Genomic DNA, 20,454 nt, shown 5'->3' with positions numbered 1-20,454 from the left:
GGACTTCCTAAAATGTTTCATAAGTTTTGAGTTTCCTGCTGGAATGTAAAGGCACTTGAAAATATGAAACAATGACAATTAGAATACAAATAATTTTTCTGCTCTACTTTCATTTAACCTAAATCATCAGTAATTCTTATTACAACCTTTGTTTATATTTTTGGTTTCCTGGGTGGAGACAAATGTTTTTCTTTCCGTCCAAAGTACTTTAAGCAGAATCGTGGCACCTGCACGCTGGCTCAGGCCAGCTCTGCTTTTGGCCGATCAGCCCACTTGCACTTGTTGCCACTCGAGCTTCTTATTCGCTGCGTGGGCGTGGCTTTATCTAGAGCGGTTCTGGGATATATATGTGTATATATGTATGTATATCTATATATATCCCGCCTCAGGGTACGCTCTTATTTATTTAGCTGGAATTTCGCGTTTCTGATGCTTGCTCACGGAATCGAAGTGTGTGACAAAAGCAAACAAGCTCGCGCAACTGCACCATTATGCTGCCACAACGGTTGCTATCCCCAAACGCATCCTGCGAGATGGTCCTTGTTCCTGGCGGAAATCTGGCAAGAAGTTCCCAGCCAAGATAAGCTCCTAAGAACAAATGTTGAATTTAACTTAGCCGTTCTGTAAAGCAAAAATGTAGATCACAATTAGTACAAAAACTGGAAAATAACATAATTAACTATCTAATCAAGCTCAAATCGAAAGCCAATAAAATCGTTACAAAAAATAAAAATATACAATTTCTTTAGTTTCGTTATAAAAGTGAACTGAATAGTTATTCATTTTGAAAGCGAGTCTGACAAAGCTGATGCTGCAGAAAAACATGATTATAAAGTTTGTCTTTTAACTTAATAACAACACTGAATAAAAGGAAGTAAGCTGAAACGAAATATGAAGATTTTACAATTGACTTACCATGTCCTTCAAAGAAAAGTTTCATTCAAGCAAACCCTACTAGGCGCGAAAAGATTTTTAGATTGCATTATAACTTATCCAGTTCGCCTTAACTTTGTTTTGCACACATGGTATGGTAGTAGAGTAATGTCGCCTTTGCTTTCGCAAAAATAAATTAAAATATTTATACGCACCCACATGGCGAGGCAAGGGAAGACTCGCATATTAAATTAAATATAAACCTACTCCAAATATCATCAGCATGCAATTTCTATTTAAATTTCGCCTTGGGTCCATTGCTGCACGTAGAAGATAAAAATATATGCAGTAGTGGTAGTAAGGACGAAAAAAGTGAGGTACTCGGTCCTGGGCTTTTGGGGCGTGGCAACAAACATATTGCTGACAGAGTTAAGCAACAGCTCTTCTCGCAGTGAATGAATGAGTGAATGGCTGATGATGCGCAAGTGTGTGTGAGCCGAGTGTGTGTGGGTGTGTGAGTATCCTGACTGGCTGTGCGTGTGAGTTAGTGTCAAGTCAGGGACATTTAGTAATTCCGCAGGCATATCAAGGACAACGTACTCATAAATACCAAAGGCAAATGCCACAGAAGCAGCAGCAACAACAACTGCATCCTTGTCCCTTCTCGTTCCTTACACTCCCCCTCTCTCTCTCTCTCTCTCTCTTATTCTGCCTCGTCTGTCTGTTTGTATTTGTATGTATGGAATTTTTAACTTCATTATCGAACCCGGCTGCCACTTCCTCTTCTTTCTTCAGGGTTTCCTTGACACGGAGAAAAATGTCGCCCAAAAGTGTCATTAATTTTAATTGGATAACGAAGCAAAGCGAGATCTTAAATCACGAATTGGGTCGCAGAAACGTATAAAAGCAGAAGTATCTTATTATTTTAATACCTAGTGCACTATATTAAGTCATTTGTGAAGTGGAAAATAAATAAAATAAATGAATAACATAAAATCATGAATTGCTTGAAACTGATATTAGTTATTCTCATTGTCAATATACCATTTATTGAATTCATTCCCAGCCATGGACTCTATGTATCTCCCATTTATGCTACTTAGGTGGCCGCTGGTGAATTCTTGGTTTTTCATTCGGTCTCCGGACTTGCCTAGAATATTTCTCCGTGTACTCATTGTCTCCAGCAGCATTACTCAACATCTTTGGAAGTGCGAGGCTCAACGGCATGCATACCTAATGCCCAATGATGTGCACACGGGACCCTCGACGAGGACGACAAACGACGAGCCGCTTCTCCATCATTGTCGCTGCCAGTTGTCAGTCAGGGAGTCCGCAGTCCACAGTCCGCAGTCCGGAGTGCGTAGTCTCCGGATGAGTGGATTCGCATTCGGATTCGGATTCGGATTCCCGGGTGGATCCGTCCGCCTTGCAAGACATTTAAAAAATCATTAATCTCATTTCTGGCCAGGATGGCGTCGGGACTATAAAGCGGACGCCACTCGATGAACCACTGGTCGTTTCCTAATCCAATTGCTTGAAAATTTTTCACTTTTGTACCCTATGGCTTGGCCCATAAATTCATTTGCTGTCCGCCAATGTTTTGTTATTTATTCGACTCAAGCACGTTTTGCTGCGTGGCACTTTCTACACTTTCTGCGCCGCGCTGCCAACTTTTCGCAAAACCAGGACCTTAAAATGATATGCCACGCCCACCGCTCACAACTCGAAGTCCTACAACCGTAGAGGCTGTCAGCAGTCGAGCGGCACCGAAACTGAAAGGGCACGCGATTTATAGCACACCTAGGCGAAAGTTTTGCATGGGAGGAATGTGTTTCCAGCACGTTTGCTCAATGAGCAAACAAATAGGGGATTGGGGATCCGGATTCGAACTCGGATTCGGGTACGGATTGAAAATGGGAATGGGGATGGGGATGGGGGTGGGATGTGGGAATGGGAGGTATTACGGCTACGCTCGACCGCGAGAATGGGAATTGAATTTATAGCGTCTATTTATTTGTGCGTATGTCAATGCCAAATGGCGGTGGCGCCTCCAAGGTCGGCCACGGTGCGTATGAGTGATATTTGTTGTGGCTGGCTGCGCGCGCTCGAAAGTTAAATTTAATTAATTATGTGCCGCCGCCTGCCTGGAAAATTGTGTATAGACTTTTCGCTAGCTGGCTGCCTGGCTGGCTTGGAAGCGAAATGAATGCAATGATTTATGGACAATTCCCCGGGGGCAATGATTCGTTTCGCTATTTTGTCTGTTCCGTTCAGCTTTTCCAGCTGTACTTTCAGCTTTCAGCTTTCGCTTTCTGCGTGCAATTTTGACGCGACGAGCGACTCAAAAGCGCAACATGAGAATTTATTTGGCTCACATTTGTCTTCCGCCGACACTCACTCACATGCACACACCCACACCACCGCACTCACACACACACACACGCACACATTGCCATGGCCGCTCCACATGGAACATTATTAATAGTTCTGGTGGCGCCTGCAATATCCTGTCAAATTAATTTCAATTTAATTAAATTTTTTCACTTCGCTCAAAGCCAGCGAAATAAATGAAAAGTCCGTGTCAAATAAATGTTAAAAAATTGACTCATTGCAAAGCATTCGACCTCGCGCACTGCCGTTTTCTCGCTCAACTCCTTTGGCGGGGAAGTCGGCGAAAAGGAATCACAGCTGCAGAAATATTTACAAGCATTTGTTTTGCACCCCTGACGTTCGCAAGTGCGTGCGTGTGTGTGTGTGTGTGGGTGTGTATGTGTGTGCCTGCGGCGTTGCGAATTTCTCACGCTTCGCAGTGAAGCCATTTTTCGCCGAAATCCCATCGCCACTGCACCCCAAAAACCTCCAGGAACTTCTGCTTGAGCCATTTGCCATCGCAATAGTTCAGCTTTCCTGCTGCTCCTGCTGCTGTTGCTCCTGCTGCTGTTGCTCCAGCGCTTTGAAAATACGCTCATTTATCAATATGTCAGCTGTTGTATAACTATTAATGTTGCCAGCACTCCACCTCCGACTGTTCTCCTTCGAAGGCTCGCGTGGCTACAGTTGGGGTCACCAAAAGAGTTCAGAGAGTCAAAGTGTGCTCCATTTCATGTGCCCCATTTCCCGACCGCACCGACAAAGAATTTGTAGTGAAATCAATATTGCTACTTGAATAGAGGAAGTACGTGAGAATATGGTGATTTCAGCCTGACGCACATGTGTATTTTATTATAGTCTTACGAGTATTTATATAAATCTAAGCTAATGTTACAACCTCTAACCTCTTTTCATATTAGTATTACACAATTATAACTGAACTGAACTGAACTGACTTCTATATTTTCCATCACAGCTGTGTGTATAGCCCGTTAAGCAAACTTAGCCAACTTAGCAAAACTTAGGAGGCATCAAATGCGCTTGGACTAATTTACAGCAATTTATTTTCATTCCATAGCCCGATGCATCAAGCTGGTTTTTCGAGAGCGAGACATATCTCGAGATTAATGCAAAATGCATTAGCATTAATAAATGATCGTTTTCAGTTGGCCGCCCCGCTGCTCGCTGCTCGCTGCTCTCTGCTCGCATACTTGAATGATTGGCTTCTGCAGGCTTTGGACTTATTAATCATGCAGGCGAAATCAAATGTCAACGCTGCGTATGAGTGACGTGGCGAAAAGGACTCTCTGCTGATTGAATTGCGCATTTGCCGTGATTCATTAAACAAAACACTCGATGCTTAATAAATGCACCCAAAGTGCAAATAAATGCATTTACCTTTAAATGGATTACCCGCTTAATAGAGCAGACTCAGCAGCTCTGGCCGGTGGAAATTAAAAATGCTTTTTCATAAATGGTCCGAGTGCGGCGGTATGCGGGGGTTTAGTGTCTGTCAATTCTCTCGCATTCTCTGGCTGCCTGGCATTTCATTTGATTGCAACAAATGGTGCTTCGGGGAGCTTCGTTGGGGGTGGAACTGGGACCCCACATGTACATATGCTACATATAGAGTCTTTTGTGTACATTTATTTTCGCTACCCCCAAACCGGCATTTTCGCCTTATTTCTTATTTGCTTGTCAAACTCATCTGCGGCTCCGGAGGGGTGGGTAGGAGGGGTGGGAGGGGTTGGAGGGCTTGTCATTCGGCATGTGGGCATAAAAAAAATAATTCAAATTATGGCAAATGGGAGCAGATTTTAATAAAATTCAGCAACAAAAAGCAATGAAAAATGCGAGCAGACAGGACAGAAATCACAGAATCACGAAACACGCACACAGAAATGTCAACAGTGAATGGTGAAAAATACGGAAAGAGAAAGATGAAAGCGCAGCGAAACTTTCCACAGAAGAAGCTCCGCAAATGACTCGTTATATCCGATACAATTTCCACAAATTAATTCGCTGATGAATTTTAAAGCATACGAGTATTTAAACAGGCTTCAATGCTTAATCAGGAAAACAAAAATTAAGCTGCCTACCGATACACTTTTTATTGAATATTAATTATTAACGATCTGTTGCTGCTCGGATTTGAACTGCGTCGCCGATAAGAGAGGAAACATCTCCACAATATGTAAATTAATAATAACATAACGCAGCGCACACCAAACACAAAACACAAAACCCAAAACAAGGAGGACCTGAAGCAAAACAAGCCGCATTAATTCATGAGGTGGCTGTCAATGGGATTTCCGGTTTGCAACTTCCGCTTTTCGCGCTACCCCAATGACAGGGACATATGTATTGCGTGAGCAGTGCCGCTGTACTGCTATCTCATTCACTATTAATGCAAAAATTGTATTGGTAAGAGCAAATTGAAAATTTAAATGAAAATTCCATTGTCAACATGTCACGGCAAATTAATGCGGCGCGCCAAATCCGCAGATTTCTGGTCGCAACCTTTTGAATTATTTAAAAATAAAAGTCAAACTGTTTTGACTTCAGCATCGGTTTGCATATATTGCGGGACATTTTTTCAATGAAGTGGTTTTTTAAAGGGTTACAATTAACTTTGGTTAATGAACGAACTGTTTGCATAGGCTAAAGCTTGCCTAACACTTAATTTTAAATAGTAAAGCCTTCGCTGACAGGTATTTATATCATTAATAGAATTAGCATATAAAATTAGCAATTAAAATTAATTAGTGGGTATTATCAATTTTAAATTGTCGGATACATTCCAAGAGTATGCAACCTTTTCACTCAGTCCGCCTGTTTGCACTTTGTTCTTATAATAACGGATTGCAAGTAGCCGGAATTAAAAGCAAATATTTTTCAGCCAGAAAAAACACTTAGCAGCGAAACAAAATGAAAAAGGCGGAAAGCGCGGAAAAGTACAAAAAGCCATACACTCAACAAGCTAAAATATTTGCTTAAACGCATATTTGCTTGCCAAAAAAGGAAACCGAGCAAAATTGGTTGGCAAACAGGGGCGGAACAAAAACATCAGCAACGCCAACATCATTTGCCGAAATCAATTTTCCCTTGCGACCGGAAAAAAGATGTATAAAATGCAGCAAACAAATCAAAATTACCAAACACAAATGCGCAGGGCGGACAAACGACAAACGAGTCACAACTCCAATGTGTGTGCAACAGCAGGAAGAGAAAAACATGGCGCCATGTGGTGAGGGCGGAAATTCGAAGTGATTGCTTGAGCCCACATTGAAGCCCACATTGAAGGCCGGGTGAAAATGGGAAGTGGAAATCCCCAAGGAAGAGGCAGGGAGCCGCAGGGAGCAGCTGCATTTCCCTGCAAACTCCGGCCTCTTGCTGGCGAAATTTGAGGAGCATGTCATGCATTTTAAATTGTGCAATCGGGGGCACAATTAAATCCTGCAGCAAAATGCATTTTAATTACCCACCATCGCCGCACCAGATGTGCGTGTATTTGTGCTCGTTTGATCAACGGGCTGAGGGGGAATGCGGGGGGATTAAATTATGAACAGAGCGCTGCAGAGGCTCCTTTGCAGCTACAAGCGCCTGCGGGTCAGAGGTCATCGCTTGGCTGGCTCCGCACCTGGAGTGGCCGCTATTCACGTGGCCGCCACTGTGGTCACTCGACCGCAATGCAAATAATTCACGTTAAGTCCGTGCAGTGCATCAAAGGAGCGTCTTCTCCCTCCCTCCCTCTCTCCCTCTCTGGTGCCCCCAGCTCCACTGTCAGTGGAATATCGCGTATACGCCTGCGAAAGGCAACCGCATGTGGTCTCGGTCGTAATTTATGATTATAGGCACCTCAGACCCAGACCCAGACCCAGACCCAGACCCAGAACCAGAAGCTGATCCAGAACCAAACCCACGCCCACACCGCTGTAATTCCCACTAGAGTGCGGCTGAGTGGTTCCACCCATCCGACACCGCTGTCATGGTCCAGGAACCAAAGAGGAGGACACTTACGGCGGTGCGGGAGTCGTCAACACTTTACGGCTATTAAAGGACTCGGCTTAGCCTGAATTAATGGCGGCGCATTAAAATCACAGATTAATGCCAGGCCTGTGCGATTTGTTTCACGGATCTGCCCCGAGCGATTTCAATAACATACAACAAAACTCAAACAGAAATGGAATAACAACTGCTCAAGTTTCGCCCCCAAAACGAGAAAAAAGCACATAAAAAGTATAAAACTTTTGCCAACCTCATCGATGAGCTGATAAGTGGCAATTGAGACTACACGCGTACGTGTGCGGGTGAATATCTTTCCCAATATATATATATATATACATATGTATATAGATATGTATACATCGGCGCAAAGTGCCAAAGTTGAAAAAGTTATTTGCATGTAAATTTGTTGTTAAGATCACAAATGTAATACAAATAGCAGGAAAAAGCTCAAAGGCAACTTTAGACAAAAGTCAAATGATTAAGTTGGCAAGAAAAGTGCGGTCTTTTCGCAGATGGGCGGATGGTGATAAGCAAAAGGCTGCCTAATAGCCGGTTAAATGGAGAAAGTGCAAATGAAAAGACTTTCATTAGCAATTGCTATGTGGAGAACCCTTCCACCGAACCTGCGCGCTCACATACAAACGGTGGCGAGAGTTTTGTTTAGCCGCACACCCACTTACACCCACATACACCCACCCACACCATCACACATCGCGAATGGAGGCGGTGTATTTCCGTTTCCGCTCAACTGGCAAAATTCATTAAGCTCGGCAAAGTGGCCGCCCATCCAGGCACTCCATCACAAGCTCACTCGATGGCTCAATCAATGCCGTGTGCTCAATAAACTTTCATTAACTTCATTCGTCACTCAGCCAGGCAGTCAGTCAGTCAGTCAGTCATTCAGTTATTCAGCTAGACTGGGTGCGACCTGTAAGTGTTTTGTAAACATGACTTATACAATTGGCTGCCAATATTTTTGCACAAATGCATGGCCCCATGCCGACATATCAATAAACTGAGAGTTTCCCGATCGGAAATCAAATTGCAACAGCATTGGGAATAGGAGCAGTACACTGCGAAAATCATTCAAGCACATGTGACTAGAGTATTATGTATTTTGTTGTATAATATCATTCCACTAAAAATCTTGCGTAATCCCTTATGAATGGGGTTAGAGAAGAATTTACAAATAAATGATCATTTATTTATTATATAATAATTATTTGATTGTTTCATTATATAATTTATAACATTTACTTGTTACACATTTGCGTTGATGAGAACTAGTTACTAAAATTAGATAATTATGGTAAATAAATATATAAATTTAATTATTACAATATGGAGTAGAATAGAATACAAGTGCACTCAGTTGTACATCATAATATAGCAGATGGCCACATATTTATTGCCTGTGTAGTAGTGCACTCACTTAAACTTCATGATACAATAGCCATATGTTTACTCCCTGTGTAGTAGAACTCTTGGAGTGAATACTTCATGAGGGGCCGCCAATAAACTTGGCCCACGGGCAATCGGACGGCCAAAATAGTCTGTCAGAGGGCAGGAGGTAAATGCAAAAATCCCAATTACAAGCCGATTTCGTGGGATCTGGCCCCGGGATCAACTGAATCAGTCGAAAATTTAATTGAGCATTCAAAGACGCAGTGACACGTGCGACAGACGAAATGCGCCGCCTGGAATCGGGAGTTGCAGGGCCAGCCGAAGGACTCTGCTCTAAGCAATGCCAATGCCAATGGCAATGGGATGGGGATGGGAATGGGAATGGGAATGGGAATGGGAATGGGAATGGGAATGGGAATGGGAAAGGGAATGGGGGGACATCAGGACACCAGGTTCATTCAATCCCAGTGCCAAACTCGAATTGCTGCTGTCAGCCAGGAATGAGAACGTTGCCAGCAAAATTTATCCCTCAGTTTGTGTTTGTCACTCTATTCCGGCTTAAACTCCGGACTCAGCTGCTCCTGATCCTGCTCATGGCGTTGGTCCTTCAGTTTTCTGTTGCGGTACATCCTGTTATCGAAGCTGTCTCCACGGGCAGCCAGCGGCAGGAGTCGGGAGCCGGGACCTGGGAGCTGGGAGCTGGATGCCCAACATGATTGGCAGTTCAGGTGGAGGCTTAGCCCAGTAACGAATGTCCAAAATGCAACCATGTCCCGTAACCTGACAATTTTTCTCGTCCACACCTGACCCTGTTTAGCCATCCTGCTTCAACAGCTGTCATCTCACTGTCATTACAGCAGAACAGAAGTTTGGTAGCCATTATCGCAGATACACAATAACAGCTTTGCAACAATATTTTATTTATTTCATTCATGAATATAATTTGATTAATCCAGTGTTATTCACACTAAGCCTCAATAAATTCAATTCACTAAATGATTAGAGCTAACAAGCCGATGAGCTCCGTAGCTAAATCATTACGTTTATTTGTTATTAGTATTCCTCAATTACAATATGTTTAATCAATTACATTACCAGGAACTACTAAGATGATTAGCAATTAAATGGAAGCAGAAAATCCAACTGAAGCGTGCCGCAAGGTGAAAACTTTGCCCTGGAACGTTTACTTCCCATAATTAAGCTAGTTGTTTTACGAGTAACTTATTACCTATGGCAATGTTCTGCCAATTTTAATAATAAACAATTCAGACAAAAGCGATTAACACGAATCCACATAAATGTAATTTGCTACTAAACAATGTTTTATAATTGAGCACTATCAACATACCAATGGTGTTTGTATGGATGTACTCCACCTTTTCTTTCCGTGTATGTCCTGAAGCTCCTTGCGAAAAGATCAATGCTCCGAACTGGAGGTACTGGCCAACAATTACAGGCCTCTGGGGCAGAAAGCACTGCTGATTTGGCTTCAAAGCCGTCACGTCGCCAACTAATTATCAACATAATTAAAAGGTGCCGTGACAATCCCCGGCGGGTCCGAACCACTGACTGATTATTGGCAAAAAGTGTTTAAGTGTATTTCATTTTACTCGGTGCAGTATTTTCCTTTCTAATTGAATCACGTTCGCCGCGGACTGGGCCTTTGGCCAAAATGGGCTCTCCCCCTCGCCCCACATTTTTCTCACAGATAGTTCCTCCGAGGCCGACACGCCCACTTCAGCTTACTTGAGCCCACAATCAACACGCACGTGGGGCATCCTGGGGGACGAGCAACTTAATCATCATCAAGTCAACATTAGTCACACCCGCAGCGCGTTATCCTTCAGGCTTACACATGTGCCTGGAGTGGTGGAGTGGTGGCGGAGGTGCGGAATGAGACTCAAATGTCATTGCAAATGCCATTTGCAAGTCCCTTTGATGGCCACGACAATGAAGACATTTGGCCAAGAAAGCGAAGCCCCAGCCTTGTGGCGGAACAACAACGTCTGCCCTCGATAGTTGCATTAAGCTGATAATTATGTCTAATGCTATTTGTTGATAGTTTAGGGGAGTCTGCTCCTTGCGGGGATGGGGTATCAAGATTAGCGCCATCAGCGCCATCAGCGCCGCGGCGTCGATTTCAATTCAAACGTGCAGTATTTAGTATTTAGGCCCAGCTCATCAGCTGCACTTGGTGATTAGCCAGGGCATACACATACACATATAAACTGTGGGCATTATCCAAAGTCGAAGGGGAGGTGCGGGGACTCCACCTGGGTATCCATTTCAAAAGGTTAATTACGCACGTTTGCATATCACGCGCCACATGCCGCCGCCTTCAATGTTTATCTAAATTGTTATTGCCACCGACAGTGGCAGTGGCAGTGGCAGTGGCACGGGCGGAATGGGTGGCCTGATTGGGGTGAATGGATAACCCTGGTTTCCCCTTCGATAACATTGCAATTTAATTAAGTCACGCAGCATTTCGATTTGAGCTTTAAATTAAACATGCACAGGAACTAGATTTCCCTAATGAGGGGCCAACTTGTTTGGACATTTGATTGGATTCGAAGCATCGTGCCGCGTTAGTTGCGTCGTTAAATTGGATTCTTTCGTGGTGCAGATGCAAACATCTGCGGACAGCGTGGTTATAGATGCGCGAAAGCTGAACAGACCTGTGTTATTTTTGGCGATTTATTTCGCTTCAGCTTTGAATTGCTGACATATTAAATCTTTTTTGCCTTGCTAATGCTCTAAATCGTTCTGAAAATGTTCCATTCACGAGTTGCATTGAAACGTTTCAGTTATGATGTATTATTATAGCTCGAATTATACAATTTCAGATCGGACTTGTATGTCTATTAAAATATAAACGTGGTGCAAAATATATAAATACTCAATATTTTCAAGCCACCAAATCAAATTCTGTTTTTAATTCAGAACGTAGGTAACCTAGAAAGCATATAAACCCCACTTTTATCCAAAAGTGTATTTTTAAACATTTAAATATCATTAGCCTGTGTTCTCGCAGTGCCTGAGCTGTCTAGGACTCCGCTGTCAACCCGTTTCTTTGTTCGCCGCGCATCTGGGCCAACAAAGGTGGCAAACAGGAGCTCAAATATGCAAACAAGCGCCAAATTTTGCCTGCCTGGATGGAGTTGCCGTGGAGCTGCCGTGGCTCCTTGGGTTGTCCTTTGGACTCCTCGATGCGCCTGTGTTCGGCTTGTTAGCCCGGCTGTCTGCGACTGAGTGTTGTCGTTTGTGCCACGTTTGTTAGAGGAGCCAGCCGAGCATGCGGCGATTGCCTCCTTGACTCCGGCACGTGCAGCAAAGTGACTTACTTGTTTTTGTGTTCCCGATGCAATTTGCTTGCACAGACAACTCGTTATTTTATTGTTTGCCTGCATTTGCATTTGCATTATGCACACTTTTACAACATAAATTTCCGCACTGCACTTCCGCCCCTCATTTCTATTGACTGCCACCGTGCATTGCAGGTGACTAATTCGCTGTCGTGTCTTTGTTGATTGCTTATTTGGCAGTCCATCAGGCAGTGCGCAAATAGCACTTTGTTGTATCTCACCTGTCCTACGCAAGTGGACCTCTCGCACTCACCTGCTCTTTATTTTATGCCTCGCAAATGCAAATGTGCCACTGTGTCTTCCAAACACTGCGTCTTCCGCTGGCCTTTGTTCAATTATTGCACTTCTGCTGCCGCTGACTGCATCTCAAACTGCGAAATCCTTTTAGCGCTAAACAGCTTGGCACATTAGAGACATTTTATTTTCGTTCTGGATGAGACAGTCGGAGTTTTGTGTTTTTTCCTTCCCCTTTCTGAAGGGCAAAAGGCAAAAGGGGGCGTGGCAAGGCCAATCAGCTGAAAGTGTGGCAATTGAGGCGGCTGGTTGGCTGTTTTTATTTACTTTTTTCTCATCTTCTTCTGCTTGGTGTTGACTGCTTAAGAGCTTAAGTGATATTACACTTGAAGCGCAGCAATTTCGTCCGCCGAATGACGCAGAGTGGCGATGCGAATACATACGTTTCAGATTGAGAGTGAGATTGAGGAGTGGGCGGTTGCGAGGGGCGAGGGGCGAAGGCTAAAAGCTTTTCCGCCCCGAAATGAGGAAATTTAGCGAAAAATTCTAAAGTGACACTGCGATAATCGCGTAATCGATGAAGACTGCCATTATCCAGGCAAGTCAATAAACAACACTTACAATGGCTAAAAGTCAGCGAAGCCAATAACAGCAACATCACTCATACGCAAGGCACTCGGAAAAACGGGCTTTTAAATTTTGAAAAGTCAGCTTTTAATTCATTCACTAGCTGAGAGCGTTTAAAAGTTACCAGTTATTCAGCATTTGCCTATGTCGTCTCTTCACTTGTATAGTATCATTTGGTTAAGAGAAATTTAAAGAAGAAAGTTATTCTTAGAAGTGGAATTATTTACAGGGTTGAAGTCACTAATTTAAGATATATAAATCATTTAATCTTCCACTTGAAATAATTGTTTTACGTTTGGTATAGAATCCGACTCTTAGACACATTTTGTATACCTTCCGGTAACGCTTTAACTTTCAGCTAATTGTGCGCTATTGCACCGTTTTAAAATTTGTAACTTTTTTTACCCGGTGATCACGTTCAGCTCCCTTCTAAAACAAAGGCGAACAGTTGGGCCCGTTCCCTCTTAGCCAAATATGTTCAAGTTGTGATTCCACAATTGGCAGCAGGAAGGGTCAGGCGCAGGCAGATTCAATTTGACAGTTGCGAGAATTCAATTTTCTTGTCGTCGTGTTGCGGATTAGTTTCGTGCTTGTCCTATTAGAGGCTGAAGGGAAACGAGGGTCGGCACCACAGTTGGATAGCATTCTACTTCAAAGGAGGCAAGCTGCAAACTGAAGAAGTGTGTGCAACTTACCAATGCACACGCACAAATGAGAAAAGTTGCAAGTTCCGAAAAGTGAAGGAAACTTTATCCAACTGCTGCTGATGCTGATGCTGATGCCCATGCTTTTGCGGCCCTCCGTCAGTCATGGCCAAGTAACCAAGTTTGCGGCCAAGTCATGTGCGTGCGGCATTGAAATGGAGGCGCCAGCAAGAGGAACAATAAAGAAATGGGATGAGTGGCAGCCTCACCAGCTGCAATCCACATCGGAAATTGGTCCAATCTCCAATGCATCGCATCATCGAAATGATTGACAACTCAAGGGTGAAACAAGGGATGTGGTCAAAATAGACTGTGGAGTGTCAAAGATGTTCCCAAAATTGGGCTGCAGCCACAACGGAAACTTTATTAATAGAGCTGTTTCCAACGATCAACGACTTAACCATCAGTGCTGAGCCCTTAATATAGTTACTTTAAGCCACTTTAGTGACTGCCATGTATAGAAAATAAGTAGAATAGGTTTCTAACTCGGTAAAACGTCAATAATAAAATAGAAATAGAATACAATGAACACCGCAAATCAACATAATTGATTGCGATTTCAAATTCCTTTTTTCATTACCAAGTGTAAAGTTCCGTGTCATTTATTAATTAACCTAATTGGCTAACTTTGGTCTGCCACTAACGACCATCTAATATCTGAAACAATATTGGGCGGCACACAAAAGTACGCAACGGCTTTTGCCTAGGGGCTTAATTTGTCATATTTGCCCCCACATTGAGTTCACTTCACTCACAAAGGCTGGCCTAGCAGAAGAGTGGACAAAATGACAACTGAATGGACCAGGAGATTGGAGTGAAAGAGGCTCAGCCGACTGACTAAATGCTTAAATACCTAAAACACCGAACGGATGTAGGAACAACACGCACCGGCAAACAGAGAATGGAAAACAATTTGCTGGCAACGTTTTGGGCTCATTGTGGCAGGTCTACATCTTCATCTTTAGCTCCCAAATCCACCAGCTTCACCACCTCACCAGCTTCACCTTCTCCCCTCAAAAAAAACAAGAACCCTTTCAGCACTCCGTGCCAATTCCTCGCTGTGTTGTTTGCCGTATTTGTTGCGACAGTGGCCCCAAATCAAAACCGAAGCAGCTTGATGGATTACAACCAAAAGGCGGTAGCTTCACCAGATCTCCTCCTTCGGGCCGTTGTGGGCGTGGCCAGGAGGAAGTAGAAGATGTGGCAGCTGCACGATTAGGCTTTTGTTTGGCTATATGTCGAATTTCTATGGCCACACCCAATCCAATCCTAGCCAGCCTTTGTATCTGCGGCCAAAGTGATTTGTGTGCCCTCGGGGTATCGGCAAGTACGTTTAATGAAGTGAAGGGTTAAATTTGCCAAGGACTTTCGGCCCAGTCCGGACCGGCACCGAAGAAAATGGCAAGTGGAAGCCGCTTAGGCAAACACAAAGAACTTGCGCCAGCAAGGGGAATCAAGGCGGAAAATCTCATTCCATTCAGGCAGCTCAATTGGAGAAAGTGTCCGTTTCTGTCGGTTCCTTAAAGTGAAGTGCCAGATTTTAAAGCAAGAAATAACTTAAACCAAACACCTACTAAAAATAGGTTTCTCTGTACGTCCATTCACCCACACTTTTTAGTTCAAAGTTTAGTCTAAATATTACAATTTTATATAAATATTTGAAAAATAAAAAAGATTAAATTACTTTGCAGTTTGAGGTATTTCTACATACTAAAGATTGTTGTTTAAACTGTGCATTTATGAATGCTGCTACAACTGAGATCATGGTATTACTATTAAATAAAACTAATAATAAGAAATAAATTCCACCAATTACTTTTTACCTTAATCCATTTACTATTTTACTTTTCCATTGATCCCTAAAATAGTTTTCCCATGAAAACAGTTTTTATAACACTGATACTTGTGATGTGTGAAAACATTTAAACTTTTTTTGGAACCTCATTTGGAAGAGTATGACTCTTACCTGTTCTGGCCAATTACCCCAAGCTGACTTTGAACGACCTTCACACACACTGTGCCGCGAACACATACACATACACATGCATGCATTTGCGCTGACGGGCAACTAAATCATTTATCATATCCAACGGCAACGGCGCATTTCTCTCAAGTGGCGAATGTGATTGCGGCGAAAGGCCGGCCAACATCCATCCAGCCAACGAAGCCTCATATAGCCATAAATCTGCGGACTGGGCTGAAGTTGCGGATATGCGAAACGGCGACCGGCAATGGCAACCATTTGTCTAATTTTAATGGGCATGCTAATAGAGCCATATTGCTGGTCAGCCGGACGGACACCTGACCCTGGCCCCTGGCGAATCCGTGGGGATCCTGGATCCGTTCGGTCGACTTTTAATTTATGTGCGGCCAAAAGTTTTTGGCTCATTAAATACCTCAAAATGGCAAATGACTTACGAGCTGCCCTGAAGATGAAGATGCCGCTCCAGCGCTCCAGACGATTGACTTGCCTCCGGAACGTGCCCCATTCCCATTCCCTCTCCCGTTCCCCCTCGCGTACTCCTGGCGTCCAGTGGCCAGCATCCTGCTGCATCATTTGCCGAATTGCCGCTACGTGCCGCATTATCGGCCACAAAAAATCTCGGCCAGACGACTTTTCAACTGGCTGCCGCCGTCGCTATTGATGAGGTCGAATTTAAGGCTGAGGAAATGGCCAAGACGCTGGGCCATATTTGCCTTTGGCTTTTTAATGAGTCGGGCTTGCTTGGGTTTCCTCCGATCCGCCTATCTGAGGTCAGTTTCCGCTGCTGGTCTGCAGCATTTATTAATGGGTTTCCCCAGACATTCCTGGACCCAAAACCAACCGAAGGCCCAAAAGAGGGCAATACAATATTATTGTTATTTATCTGTTTAAAAGTGTTCCGAAGATAAGATTATGTACGACTGGAAAAAATTGCGTTAGGTAAAACTCAGCAGATTTTCATTTCTACGTATAGTGCGCTTCGTCACTACGTGGACTGCCGCCCACAGTGGTAATAGCCTTGTGTGCTGTACAATTAGAAATACAATTTAATCTTTCAGTGTGTGTAATCTTTGAACGTCAATGCATACGTTATCTTGAATGACAGTGCTTAATCTCTTAGTTTTTACTCAACAATTATTTTTTGTGCAAATGAAATTGTAAACTTTTAAAGCAGCTCTTCTGTTTGCGCTGACAATTAATATTTAACGTGCCCGCATTCACATATGGAATTAGCTAACACAATGCCACGCCCCCTTTTGGCAAACATTTTAATTCAATTTTCACACCTGGACGCACAGCGAAATCCCATACAAAATACAAAGTGGTTGTAGTGGCGTTTGTTTAGCAACGAAAAAGGACCTCAGGCGCCGTTCAGCACCAAGGATGAGGTCCTGCTAGTACCAAATACATATATTCGCATGTGCTCACGGCAAATTTAATTTTAAAAGCAAACCCGGAAATACATATATGCACGCCGATCCTCAATCAGCGGGAAATGGCCGCAAACGCGCTGCACTTTTCCGACCTCCTACCCTCCTCCTCTCCACCCTCCACCCTCCACCTGTCTACTGTAGCTCCATGTCTAATTGTGTGTGCTTTGTGGCCAAAACTATGAGGATGCTGTTGATGTTTTTGTACCACCTCTTGTTGCAGCACATTGGTGGCTCCCCTTGTTGCCCCTTTTGTTGCTGGCTGCACCTACACCTACACCAGCACCAACACCAACTCACTGGTCAGTTAATGCAGTTCCTGGGCGGCCAACAAAGTTGTGTGTTTTATTAGTTTCTTCTGGGGCAGTTGCCACGTTGAGCGTTCACCGCCGATTGTTGTGCTGTAAATTGCATTTGTGGCCAACAAAAAGCATTTGCCAGCCAGGTCGGGCCTGAGCTTTATTTGTCGTGCACTTTTTATTCCGTACTCGACTTGGCTGCTTCATTTAAAGTGCCATTATGCGTGGCTCATCCCTTAATTTGGGGGAAACGCCACAGCATTACGGTTGCCATTAGCCAATGCAGCAAAACACATAAGCGGCGGCACTTACATATGTATGAGCAGATAGCCGCACACTTCCGCCTGTGGGTCGGTTGGGTTTTCCTTATTCCGCTCTCTGAGCGATTTTCGTGCTACATTTTTCTGGGATTTTCCCACAATTTGTTTCTTGTTTTTTAGCTTTGCTCCAAATATTCAACACTTTCGCCCAGGCACCAGCCACCGTACGCTGGAACCACAACCCGACTTCGTTCTGTCCTCTCAGGTTGCTCACTTTGGCTTTACTTTTTTTGTCGGGCCAGCTTCTGTTTTTGTCGGGCCAGCAGCTCGGGAGGTTTGTTTTTAATTAAAACAACAATGCAGTGCCAGAGCCACACTTCCGTCCGGCATCTAACCCGCTGTGCACCACCCAGCCACCCAGCCACCCAACCACCCAACCACCCAACCTGCATGCGAGCACACATATTATTTCCCACTCACCCGGTTAGTGAGTGACTTGTTGCTGTTTCGCTGGGGTTGTTGCTGTTGCAAGTGCTGCATGTTGCTGTTGTGCTTTACTTTTGCGCTTACAATTTCATTTGGCCCGCTCTTCCTGCCAGCCACCCCGCCCCCGCCCTCGCCCTCGGCCTCGCCCCGACTCCTTTTGGCCAGAGTGGCCTTTGTTTCGGCCTTTGCTTGTGTGTTTTGTGTGAAAAGTGATAAGTGAAATATGCTTTTTCAGCTGCATTTTCAATTTAGTCGTTCAATGCAATTCCAATTGGATATTGCCAATGGCCAAGTTACAAGCCAACCCGTCGCCCCACTCGTCTCCACAAGGGGTAAGGTAAATGGAAATAAAAATAAAGGGTAAACAAAAACGTTGGCATAGTGTTTCGCCCTCTCAAATGTATAAAATGGATTCGAGGTCAGACAGAAGTCGTTTAATTGAGACTGAATTAAAACGAATTCCAGCTGCATTGTCCGCTGAAGAGCTGAAGTGCCATCGTGACATGACATCAGTATAAGCTGGGATTAGAGCAATCATTACTACACGGGAAAACAGATTCACATAAATTTCAGAAGTAGGTGAGATATATTTCAGAGATGTACAAAGTTTCACAGAATTTAGAACTATATATTTGTATTAGATTTAGTTACCTATAACTATAATAATCGTTGTAACATTAAGTGCATGGATTATAACATAATACGTTTTAAGTCTTTCCATGCAATTCTAAAGGCAAATGCTTTAAGTTTAGTGCATGCTTTCTAGCCATTTAACATACGAGTACTTGGGTGGGATGGGCCCCGTCCTCATCCAATTTTCCCCACCTCAGCTGGAAGTTCGCTGAACCTGTTGACTAATTTCGAATGCAGCTCGCGACAAGACTCTACGTGGCCACCACCTGACAGCCACGTGACACTATCTTGCCACCCGCCCCTTCTGGCAGAATAATGGGTTTGTGGGCGTGGCACACGAGAACAGGACAAGCATTGTCCTGGCAAAGGACTTCGAACGTTGGGAGGACTGCAAGTGGTGTAAAAAGTGCATTAGTGGGGATCATTATCTCAGCAAATGGTCATTTACTCCGCCTTGAAGTCGGGTTCATTGGGCTAAACGGAGCAGGCCATTCAGTGGATTAAATGGCTAAGGGAACCACCACCCAGTAAGCCGTGTCATTTTTTAGTTCGACATGTGTTTCAGGCAATTTAAAAACTCAGTCCAGTACAACATAAGTCTCGAAAAAGAAGTTAGGCAAATTAGTTTAAATTATAGTTGAAAGTGGGAGAGTGAAGTCACATAGAAGGAACCAAGAGAAAGATGACTTTCAAGAAATTACTGTTTGTGTGCATGGGTAAGAAATGGCATTCTGTTTTCGATTTATCGGAATCTTGCAAGGGAACTTCCTCAATTTCGAAGGCAACTCGTGCGGCTCTCCGATGGCCGAGGTGATTATGCAGAATCTGATGGTCAAGACGAGTCTCTACTGGGAAGTGGACAGTGCTGGTCTGAGGACATGGAACACTGGACGCCGACCGAACAAACGCTGCCTGCAAATTCTGCGGGAGCACGGACTGCGATCCGATCACTTTTGTCGTCAGGTGAACTCTTCTTTCGGCTGACCTATGAACTCCATACACATGTGCTTATCCATACAGTTCACTGTGAACGATTTCCTGTACTTCGATTATGTCGTGGCAATGGATGAGGCCGTGTACAAAGAGCTGCTCCTCTGGGCTGGGGAGAACCGGGCCGACAAACACTGCCAGGTGCTTCTGCTGAGCTCGTTTGGCAAGAATGGACTGCCCACCTATATAGACAGTCTGTCTCCTGTGAGTATATCCTGGCATTAGGCAACACACTAAACGTAAAGAACTTGCAACCCATCCAGACCCACAAGCTGAAGATCTTTCGATCCGCCTATTACCGAATCAAAGAGTGCTGCAAGCAGCTCATCCTCAGCCAAAAGGTGGACATAGTTAAGTACGAGCTGCCCAGCACCGAGGACGATGATCTCTACTACTCCGGCAAGGAAAAAGCGCCGCAGGAGTCAGCTAGGGCGAACCACGTGCCGGATGCGAGCCAAAAGAGTTCCATATTTCTGCTACCCACGGATATCAGATCCCCCGGCGGACTGATGTCCTCGTCGACCGACCCGTCCAATTCGAAGACCTCAATGCCGTCCTACAGCCAAGGAGTACAGCGAAAACTGTGCCAGAAGTGCGGACAGAAGTTTCTGGCTGCCCTTTAGTGTCTCTGACTAATATTCGAAGGCGAATCAATTTTGCGCTAAGATTGCGTAGCGTATGAAATAAAATGAAATTGACTTTTATCTGGCAGCTGTCCGCCGTCCATTAGCCTGGCCAGCCCTTTTGATGAGCGGCTAATTGGCTTAGGAACCACCTATAAAGGGCTGGA

At 44.2% G+C, this 20,454-nt stretch overlaps 1 protein-coding gene across 1 annotated transcript; it reads left to right on the top strand.

The window, feature by feature from the left end:
- The first annotated feature begins 19,216 nt into the window (after positions 1-19,216).
- Positions 19,217-20,368, top strand: LOC122622404 (low molecular weight phosphotyrosine protein phosphatase 1). Its single transcript, XM_043800817.1, has 4 exons — positions 19,217-19,390; positions 19,456-19,637; positions 19,695-19,868; positions 19,928-20,368. The coding sequence occupies exons 1-4, from the start codon at positions 19,357-19,359 to the stop codon at positions 20,285-20,287; spliced, it is 750 nt and encodes a 249-aa protein (XP_043656752.1). The 5' UTR covers positions 19,217-19,356; the 3' UTR covers positions 20,288-20,368.
- Positions 20,369-20,454: the final 86 nt, after the last annotated feature.

This window comes from Drosophila teissieri, chromosome 3R, assembly GCF_016746235.2.
Source record: "Drosophila teissieri strain GT53w chromosome 3R, Prin_Dtei_1.1, whole genome shotgun sequence".
Lineage (NCBI taxonomy): Eukaryota > Metazoa > Arthropoda > Insecta > Diptera > Drosophilidae > Drosophila > Drosophila teissieri.
This window is presented reverse-complemented; position numbering and strand designations above follow the sequence as displayed.